The following is a 9,786-nucleotide window of genomic DNA, read 5'->3' as shown; positions in this document are numbered from 1 at the left end:
TGCTAATATGTTTAAGTAGTTAACTTAAATAAGCTACTAAATCTTATTACCAATGCTAATGTTTAAAAAATAACTTAAAAATAAAAATTCTTACTTACATTATTCAAAATATTTATTATCAAAATCCATAATATAAAATGATTTTTATAAATGAAAAATTATAAAGCACTATGTAACAAGAAAATAAAAACCCTGTTTAAATACTTATAATATTTTAATTTTAGCTAAATCCATATCTGTATATATAACATAAATGAAATATATGAAGAAAAGAAAAACACAACCCTGGGACCTTTATTTTCTTCTTCCCTCTATACTCATATTTTCTTGGTTTTGTATTCTTTTCTCCACTTTCCCACTCTCTCACTCAGCTTCCTTTTTGTTTTTCTTGGACCGTTCCTTTAACTAGTTTTGGATTAGAGTTAGAGGAGTTGGGGTCTTTTCCCTCTCTCCCTCTCTCTCTCAGCCGGAAAATCCTCCTGATTTTCCCCCCACCCAAACACAAAACCAGCCACCAAAAAAGGAAAGCACTAGACAAGACAAGAAATCAAGAGAGAGAGCAACACAAAACGGTGGCGCAACTCAAATGTGATGGGAAGTGGAGTCTCTACCTTGTGTTCCTGCCTCGAACCGGCGCCGAACCAACCGGACCTCGACAACGACGTGATCTTCGCCGCCACCGAACCGCTTGACGAAACTCTCGGCCATTCCTTCTGCTATGTCAGATCCTCCAACCGATTCCTCTCGCCAACACACTCCGATCGCTTCGTTTCCCCCTCTGCCTCACTCCGTTTCTCTCCAACTCACGACCCGATCCACAGAACCCGGCCCGACCCACCCGAAACTGCTTTCAAGGCCATTTCGGGAGCCTCCGTTAGTGCCAACAGCTCCGTTCCCAAGACAGTTATTCAGTTAGAAGAAGAGGCCACCGACTGTTCCGGTAACAGAGCAGCTGGATTAGGAGGAGGGACCGTTGTCAACGGTTTCGAGAGTACGTCGTCCTTTAGCGCGCTACCGCTCCAGCCGGTTCCTCGCGGTGGAGAGCCTTCTGGAACATTCGAGAGGGGAGGAGGGTTCTTCCTCTCGGGACCAATCGAGAGCGGTGCGCTCTCCGGGCCGCTTAATTCCGGCGCCGCCACCGCCGCCGGAGTCCCGTTCTCGGCCCCGCTGGGAGGGGTGTACGTGAGGAAAAAGAGGAAGAATGGCGTGTCCGGATTCAGGAAGGCGTTTCAGAGGGGCGTGCCGGAGAAGAAGCGGCCGTGGGTGGTGCCGGTGCTGAACTTCGTCGGGAGGAAGGAAGTTCAGGCTTGCGAGGGAAAGCCGGCGCCCGTAGGGGCGGATGACGTGGCGAGAGAGGAGAGCAATGTGCAATGGGCGCTGGGGAAGGCTGGCGAGGACAGGGTGCACGTGGTAGTGTCGGAGGAGCAAGGTTGGTTGTTCGTTGGGATTTACGACGGTTTCAACGGCCCCGACGCGCCGGAGTTCCTGATGGGACATCTCTACCGTGCCGTCCACAACGAACTTCAGGGTCTGTTCTGGGAAGCTGAAGAAGCAGAGGGCAGAAACGACAATATTCCCGCTGCTGAAGTTGCTGCTGAGGTGAAAAACACTGAGGGAGATGCCAGTGAAGACTCGATCTCTCACTCGGCGACTGCGGCTGTTAAGAAGGTAACGTTTCAGGTGGAGGGAACGGAAAGCAGGAGGCGTAGGCTGTGGGAATTTCTTGCTGAGGACCCTGAAGACGGCCTTGACCTTTCTGGTTCCGATAGGTTTGCGTTTTCCGTGGATGATGCTCTCAGTGTTAACAATGCCAATGCTGGCTCCGCTGTTAGCAGAAGGTGGCTGCTGTTGTCGAAATTGAAGCATGGGTTGTCCAAGCATAAAGAGGGTCAAGGTAGGAGGCTGCTGCCATGGAGCTTTGGTGCGGAAGGGAAGGATGAGAAGGTGGAAACAGAGGCAGAGAACCCAGCTGAGGAGAAGTTTTCTTCCGGTGGAGGCCGCAGTGGTGGGAGGAGGAGGAAGGTTGGCCCGGTGGACCATGATCTTGTTTTGAGGGCATTATCTCGTGCGCTCGAGGTGACCGAGCTGGCATATTTGGATATGACTGATAAGCTTCTGGATACGAATCCAGAACTTGCTTTGATGGGTTCGTGTTTGTTGGTTTCTCTGATGAGGGATGAGGATGTGTATGTGATGAACGTTGGGGATAGCCGCGCTATTGTTGCTCATTATGAGCCCAAAGAGGGCGCTGCTGCTTGTACAGGATCCAGACTCAAGAAGGGGAACGATGGGTTGAGCACGGAGAGTATTGTTGAGGAGTCCTCGGCAGGTGAAAGCACAGGCAATTTGGGGAACGAGGATCCTGCTCCGGAAATGAGGTTGGCAGCATTGCAGCTGTCAACTGACCACAGCACCTGCATTAAAGAAGTAAGTTTAATTTTGTTTCAACTTGAGATGAAATGGTTTCTTCCATCACATAATTTTAAAGCTTCAATGGCTTCGTTAGTTGTAATAACATCATACAGATATTTGTTCACTAAATTCACCATTCTAATATGTATAAGTGGTAATGAAGTTCCAGATTTGGTAACATTTTTGAGTAATTTCAAGAGGGTGGAATGTGGATCATGATCATGTTTTGTATGGTTCTTCTTTTAATTATGGAAATTATGAAAAATTAGAAATGTTCCTGTTTCATTGTTGCAGTTTTTAGTTGTGTTTCCTCTTTTGTTCAGATTGCATCAGCTTTCTAAACAGTGGAGCCTATTCTTTTGCAGGAAGTCAATAGAATTAAAAATGAGCACCCTGATGATGCGCAATGCATAGTCAATGATAGAGTAAAAGGTCGTCTCAAGGTCACCAGAGCATTTGGGGCAGGATTTTTGAAACAGGTGTCTTTCAAAATCCTCTATGTTAATGGAATGCATTTCTATACAATAAATGCTAGTATACAAGTATTTAAATGGAGGGAGCCACTCGGATAAACGTCTTTTTTTAAAGATGTTTTCTAACAATTAAAATTTAATATATGTAATTGATTAAACCGTATTATTTTTGTTATAATAGATCGGACAAACTGATTTGACCAAAAAATCGATGAACTAAATTTTAAACTGATATAAATTAATATTTTTTTTTATAAAAAATACTACAATACCCTTATTATAGAAAATGACTAAAATACTCATATATATATATAAAACCCTAAAACTTAACCCCATGACAACTTAGAGAGAAGAGAAGGGTTAGGATTTATGGTTCTCAAAATTAATATATATGAGTATTTTGTCATTTTCTATAAAAAGGATATTATAGTCATTTTCTATAAAAATATTAATTTAGACCGGTTTAAGATTTAGTTCATTGATTTTTTGGCCAAATCAATTTGTCTGATATAATTTTGACAAAAATAACACGATTTAATGAGTTATATGTATTGAATTTTAATTACTAAGAAACATCTTTAAAAAAAGTTGTTTTTAACGTGTTTATCCGAATGGCTCCCTTAAATGGATGCACGGAGCTGTGGACATTTCTTATATGCTTATAAATAGGTTGTGTGATCTTTTTATATTAATGGAAAGGAAAATCATTTTTTATAATCCTGTGTTTCTAATGTGAATTTTCGGTATGTAGGTACTTTCACATATATAAGTTGAAATTTTGGCATGTAAGTTTAGTTTCATTTATAAAAGTTAAATGAGATGATTAGAAATATGACCAGAACCAAAAATTGAAGGGTGAAATTGCAAACCTGTGGAATTGAAACTTGTCAGATGAATTCATGCTTGTTGAAAAGTGTTTCCTTAAGATGCTCTAGTGCTCTATATGATGTAAGCTACACATTCAAACATTTAGACTTAACGGTTGCAAATTGCATTACACTTTTACTTGAAAATAATCTGGTGAGTGGTAAGGTCAGTTTTAGTAGAAGATGCTGACATTGGAAGCATTAGTTCCTTGAAAAAAAATTTGTCTTTCTTTAGGCAGTGTATTATATACAATGTTGTTTCTCTATAAAGGGTTTCTTGGCAAGTACAACTTGGTACTTTTTGCTCACAAGTGTCCAATTATTGATTTTCATGTATTTTGAATATGCTGCTTATCTGTATGTTAATATTGTACTTGAAGAACCAACATAAAATTCTTGAATTTCCCCTTGCCCTGCTCTTTTTGTGATTTGTTGTTTAAGATGGCCCAACTTGGCATAATATGTCATGTGCATATTACTACTTATGCTGCTCCCTCCGCACAATAATTTAGAAGCCTGATTGTTATGCCTCCTGTTTAATATCTTGCACAAATGTATACTCACATCAGGGGTGGTTTGCATTTTTTGTAGCCAAAGTTGAATGATGCGGTGTTAGAAATGTTTCGGAACGAGTATATTGGCACTGCTCCATATATATCCTGCTCTCCTTCGCTACGTCACCATAGATTATGCCCTAGAGATCAGTTCTTGATTCTCTCATCTGATGGGTTATATCAATATCTAAACAATGAAGAAGTTGTTTCTCAAGTGGAGAGCTTCATGGAAAAGTTTCCAGAAGGAGATCCTGCTCAACATTTAATTGAAGAGCTGCTTCTCCGTGCAGCAAAGAAGGCTGGTAAGCAAGTCTTCTGCCCTTGTGTATCTTTCTTCTTCTGCAATCTACTTAGTCATGTAAAGTTTGTATGGCATAAGCGGAGAGAATAGTAATTAGATCCTTGTTTTTATAGAGACTAAAGCTTACATCGTATACAAGTTGAGACTTGTCAGTTGGAAATATTTTATGCATTTGCCTTTGGGAGCTTTATACTTAATTAACCAAACCCCCACCCCCCCCCCCCCCCCCCCAAAAAAAAACCCCAAAGTCTGCTGTTCCGCAAGATTGCTGGATCGTCTATATTAAATAAGCCTCTATTTTACATTATGCTCCCTTCTGGTCCACTGATTTGATACTCTGCAGTTTTATGCAGCAACTACTGTATATTTCCCATCTTTTATAAGTCTACAGTCCTTAATGTTCTTATATTTTATTCTTACCACTCCTGTGGACCTCTGAATTATTCATCAGGTCAATTTCAAAGAGTACTATTGTAGTCAATATCCACCTTTTGCGTCTGTCTGCTTTTGTTTTTGTAGTTTTGGCTCTTGTGTTTGAACAAAATTTATGTGATTATTATCTTTGATGCCAGAACGCTGTTTTTCCCTTTCTCAACTTCCCTGGGAATGCAGGTAACATGAAAAATCAGGCAAACAAGAAAAAGTGCTTCCTTCAATATGTTGATTTCATTTATAAGCTGATTTTTCTATCATGTTTATATATAAAATGCACGTCTAGATATTTATTTTGGACTTATTTTGCAGGCATGGGTTTTCATGAGTTGCTTGATATCCCACATGGAGATAGGAGGAAATACCATGATGATGTCACTGTCATGGTGATATCACTTGAAGGAAGAATCTGGAAATCCTCTGGGAGGTATCTGTGAGTTGCCACCTTCAAGTTGATGTTGGCTCTTATGACATGTGATGGTCACTTTCCATTCGCTTTGCCTCAAAGCCGGGACAGAAGTACATAGCTGATCCATTTTTCATGGATCCTGGATGCTTTCCAATCACAAAAACCGTTATCAAATTGAGGAATTCTCAGATGTTGTTGGCAAGAATCTTCAACTAGAGCTCTATCTGGAATTAAAGAAGCTGAATGCAATTTGATGAGCTAGGAATGAGCGTTGCAGATGCACTTTGGACTTCAGGAAAAAAAAAAAAAGAAAATCTGTAAAGCCTTTCAAACTGTTTCCTTATCCATTGAAAGAGTCTATTCTCTATAATCCCCTGCTCTTTAGTAGTTATAGAGATGGAAAATGATAGAAATTTTGCAGAGGGAAGGCCCTTTCTATTTATTTTTCTTTTTCTTCTTTTCTCTTCGGCAGAGCTAAGGGTGTACATTCGTGGGGATACAAAATGTACTGGTTGAAGTTGAGCATCTCTGTAACTGAGGGTGGATTTCACCACAGTGGATTAAATATTTTTCTTAGAGATCTCTAAATCAAATCAGTCTGCTCATAATTCAGTGCATATAACTTGCTGATTGAAATAGCCCTTTCGGACTTTGGACGACCAGACATTAATTGCTGTCACTTATTTCTAGGGGTGACCATGGGTAGGGTAGGGTAGGGTTTGGATCCAACTCTAACTCTACTCGTGGGTTGAGAATATTCCAATCCTAACCCTACCCATTCTTAACTCGCGGGTACCCGACCTTACCTGCGGGTTACAAAAAATATACAACATTATTATATAACTTGATGATAATTTAAAATAGAATTGATTTTTATATAAAAAAAAATATTAAATTATCAATTAATAATTTTCTTTTAGTGGTTAAAAATCTTTTGCATTTAGTAAGAGGTCTTTGATTTAATATTCACTTAAAACATATTTTTATATAAGTATATAATATAAACATATATAGAGTGCGGGTTGGTCGGATAAGATTGAAGCTCAATCCGCACCCTACCCGACCCGCACGAGAACCCTACCCGCACCCTACCCTACCCGCTGCGGATTGGGTTGACAACCCTACCCGAACGGGTGGGATCGAGTTGGGTACCCGCGGATAAGGTACATATTGCCACCCCCTACTTATTTTTTTCACAAGAATTAAGTCGGTCTTTTTTTTTTGAAAAGAAATTGTCTTAAATCAGTCTAAACTCTAAAATAAAAGAATAAGGATATAATTTAATTCTTAATAAATTGAGTTACTAAATTAATTTCTAATTTTTTTATTAAAAAAAGCCATAAAAAAAAAAATAAAGAAAGAGTAATAATTCAAATTAATCCTTAAGAAATTTTTGGTGGAACACTTTTAATCTTTAATAAATTTTAATTCTCAAATTAATTGTAAAACTTTTTATTTCGGTATACAGCTTAATTCTCATATTGGGGGGGGGGGGGGGGGGGGGAGTTTGTGTAATACATTCATTTTTTTAAGTGCATGTTTGCATAAATACTAAACCAACTGCATTTCACCTTGTTAAAAAGAATGCAATTTTGCATTGGAAAGTTCAGTATTGCTTTGAATTGTGCAGTAAATCCCCTTCCTAAAACTAATTTTTATTGAATTTGAATGTAATAAAGATTGCAAAAAAGGAAAAAAGAAATAGTGAAGGGGAAAAAAGAAAAAAGAAGACTACATTTAAGGGTTTTTATCATTAAATAAACAGAGAGGAGTTACATGCCATCCCCTCCAACTTCACTCTCCACATTTCAAGTAATAAAAGTATACTTGCAAAGTATCATTGTTATGTATCAGCGATAGAGAAAGTTGAATGCCACTTGATCCTCTCCACAGTCTATGTTGCAACAGCTGCTGATGAAAACTTTGACCTAACCCAATAGATCAAATCCTCTCTAGTTGCAACGAAACAACCAGCTTTTTCCTCACTTGGATTAAATGGAGCAGCTAGTTTCTTCAAATGAGACGCAAAAGAAATGTTCAGTCCTTGCGCGAACTTATGAACACCGGTACCAGTTTGTGCTAGGAAAAACTCTGGAAGTGCCTCCTCCCGCTGAACGATTTTGGTGAGTGTCCACATCCACTCTTCGAGTGCAGTTAGAGCTGCGCCAACTGACAATGATCGAACATCTAAACACCATTCGCTATTGGTTTTGTTGTGTAAACCAGGGTATAATCCAAACAAGGTTCCCAGGTAGAGTAGCTCATGTGCTCTCTCTTGTAGATCTTTGTTTCTACATATGTCAATCAAGCAGTTACAGAAGGGTCTTCGAACTTCAACCGAAGCATTGCTCATTATCACCTTGAACTCTTCCTTGACAGCCTCGAATCTAGTTTCTTCATCTACAATCAACTGAATAAAGGCAACCAATTTCGGGTTAGCTTTACGCAAACAAGAAAGGACCTTTTCCTCGTCGTCCTTGCTACCCTGAGACAGAGACAAAACAGATAGCAAGGAACCGCATAGCCTATCATCAGGCTTAACTCCCCTCTCAATAGCAACATCAAAAACTCTGACCAGATCATCAAACTCCATAGCCTTCCCTAAGCACTGAATCAAGCAGGTACACCCCATCACGTTGAGTTGGATCCCCAACCTTGACATCTCTTCAAACAACTCCATTGCGCTATCGACATCTCCCTCACTCCCATATATGTTGAGCATTGCTGTGTAACTATAGCTATCAGGTTTAGTATGCTCGGACTGTTTCATGTCCTCGAAGAGAGTCTCAGCCTCCTCCACCAACCCAACATCCGCGCACATGTTCAACAGCGTATTATACAGAATGAAATCCATAGGCCAGCCATTTTCCTTCATTCTCTCCCACAACTCCAAAGCATCTCTAGACCACCTAGCCTTACCATATATCTTAATAACAGCAGTTAGCGTCTTCTCGTTCGGTTCTACCCCCGACTCAATCATTTCCTCAAAAAGGCTCCTAGCAAAACCCGGCTTCCCGGCCTTCCCCATTGCCTCCAACAAGGTGTTGTACACAACCAGATTTGGCTGAACCCCAATAGACTTCATCTCTTGCAAAACATACCTAATGCCATCATAGTCCCCGGCCTCACCAAACATCTTCCCCAAAACAGAGAATGTTATTGGGTCCGGCTTCCACCCAGTTGCTCTCCCTCTCTCATACAAGTTTATCACCTCTTGCACCTTCCCTAACTTAGCATAAACATCCAATATAGCAGAGTAAGTTACCTCATCTGGCATCAAACCGGTCTTGTACATTCTCTCAAACCAGTACACGGCCTTATCAAAAAGATTGCACTTCTTTGCACATGAAATGATTGTAGAGTAAGTAATGTTATCTAACTCAATACCATCATGAAACATCTGGTGTGCAAGTTCTTCAATCAGCTGAAACTGCCTCCCAAACCTCAACGACTTCATTGTGACATTGTAGAAGATTGTTTCCATGGGAATCAAATTCTGGGTCCGCATCCAATGCAAGAACATGTGGGTCTTCGGCCATGGCTTCAAGCTATTAAGCACCAAAAGCGCGTTTTCTCTAGTAAGTGTGTGCGGGATTTCCTTCACCATATCAGAGAACTCATCATCAGAATTCCCACATTCATTGATCTTTTGCGCAAAGAGTTGAAAATCTCTGAGCTGAGGAGTGTAGGAGTAAGGGGCACGCTTCTGCCTCTGGTGCGAGAGCACGGAGCGTTTGGGTTTTGTGGGGTTGACCCACGTTGACTTTGGCTTCGAAAGAACATTGGGTTGGATTCCAATGGAGGTTGATAAGGTTTTGTTGGCGAGAGGAGTGAGTTGTTCAGACAAAGAAGGGTTCTTCTTGGTGGTTGTGGAAGGAGCTTCCGGGTTGGATTTTGAAGTGGTGCAGTGAATGGGGAAATTTTTTCTACGTGTTTTTGGCTTCAGAGGGTTAGGGTTAGGGTTGGTGGTGGCGGTATTGGTATTTGTGTTGGTGGTGAATCTTGTTCTCTTGGTGTCTGTGAAGAGGATATCAGTGATTGAAGAGAGTGGCGCAGCCATTGAAGAAGTGAAGTGAGTGAGGGGTTTGGGATCTTGCAATGATGTTATATTTTCTTAGTACCTTATCTAAACGGTTAATCCAAAAAATTCTGGGTTTTTTCTTGGGTCACAGGAGATAGATATTTTTATGACATCCCATTAAGATCCTTAGTTCTAGTTCCTCAAACTGGGCCTTCACAGAAAGCCTGTCATAACTCGGACCAAAAGCTTAATAAAAAAAGAGAAAAAGATATAGTGAATGGCAAATGAGGTTTTGGTTGAGTGGCTAAATATGTTACA

The 9,786-nt window shown here is 40.4% G+C and overlaps 2 protein-coding genes across 2 annotated transcripts; one reads left to right on the top strand and one right to left on the bottom strand.

Annotated features, from left to right (window-relative positions):
- Window positions 1–264: 264 nt before the first annotated feature.
- On the top strand, window positions 265–6,040 carry LOC107628558 (protein phosphatase 2C 29). Its single transcript, XM_016331196.3, has 4 exons — window positions 265–2,427; window positions 2,778–2,891; window positions 4,343–4,607; window positions 5,351–6,040. Exons 1-4 carry the CDS (start codon window positions 592–594, stop codon window positions 5,473–5,475), a joined length of 2,340 nt encoding a protein of 779 aa, XP_016186682.1. The 5' UTR covers window positions 265–591; the 3' UTR covers window positions 5,476–6,040.
- Window positions 6,041–7,057: 1,017 nt separating this feature from the next.
- On the bottom strand, window positions 7,058–9,693 carry LOC107628546 (pentatricopeptide (PPR) repeat-containing protein). The gene has a single exon (XM_016331186.3). The coding sequence runs from the start codon at window positions 9,505–9,507 to the stop codon at window positions 7,342–7,344; it is 2,166 nt and encodes a 721-aa protein (XP_016186672.1). The 5' UTR covers window positions 9,508–9,693; the 3' UTR covers window positions 7,058–7,341.
- Between the last annotated feature and the right edge of the window lie 93 nt (window positions 9,694–9,786).

Source organism: Arachis ipaensis, chromosome B1 (assembly GCF_059453495.1).
Source record: "Arachis ipaensis isolate K30076 ecotype BB chromosome B1, ASM5945349v1, whole genome shotgun sequence".
Taxonomy (NCBI): domain Eukaryota; kingdom Viridiplantae; phylum Streptophyta; class Magnoliopsida; order Fabales; family Fabaceae; genus Arachis; species Arachis ipaensis.
Note: the sequence above shows the minus strand (reverse complement) of the source record. Positions and strands in the feature narration are given on the sequence as shown.

Bases quoted from the DNA above. Each gene is read 5' to 3' on its own strand.
- LOC107628558 (XM_016331196.3), top strand. From the start codon at position 592: ATGGGAAGTGGAGTCTCTACCTTGTGTTCCTGCCTCGAACCGGCGCCG. The intron at 2,428-2,777 runs GTAAGTTTAATT...ATTCTTTTGCAG, and splicing joins ACAGCACCTGCATTAAAGAA to GAAGTCAATAGAATTAAAAA. The intron at 2,892-4,342 runs GTGTCTTTCAAA...CATTTTTTGTAG, and splicing joins GGGCAGGATTTTTGAAACAG to CCAAAGTTGAATGATGCGGT.
- LOC107628546 (XM_016331186.3), bottom strand. From the start codon at position 9,507: ATGGCTGCGCCACTCTCTTCAATCACTGATATCCTCTTCACAGACACC.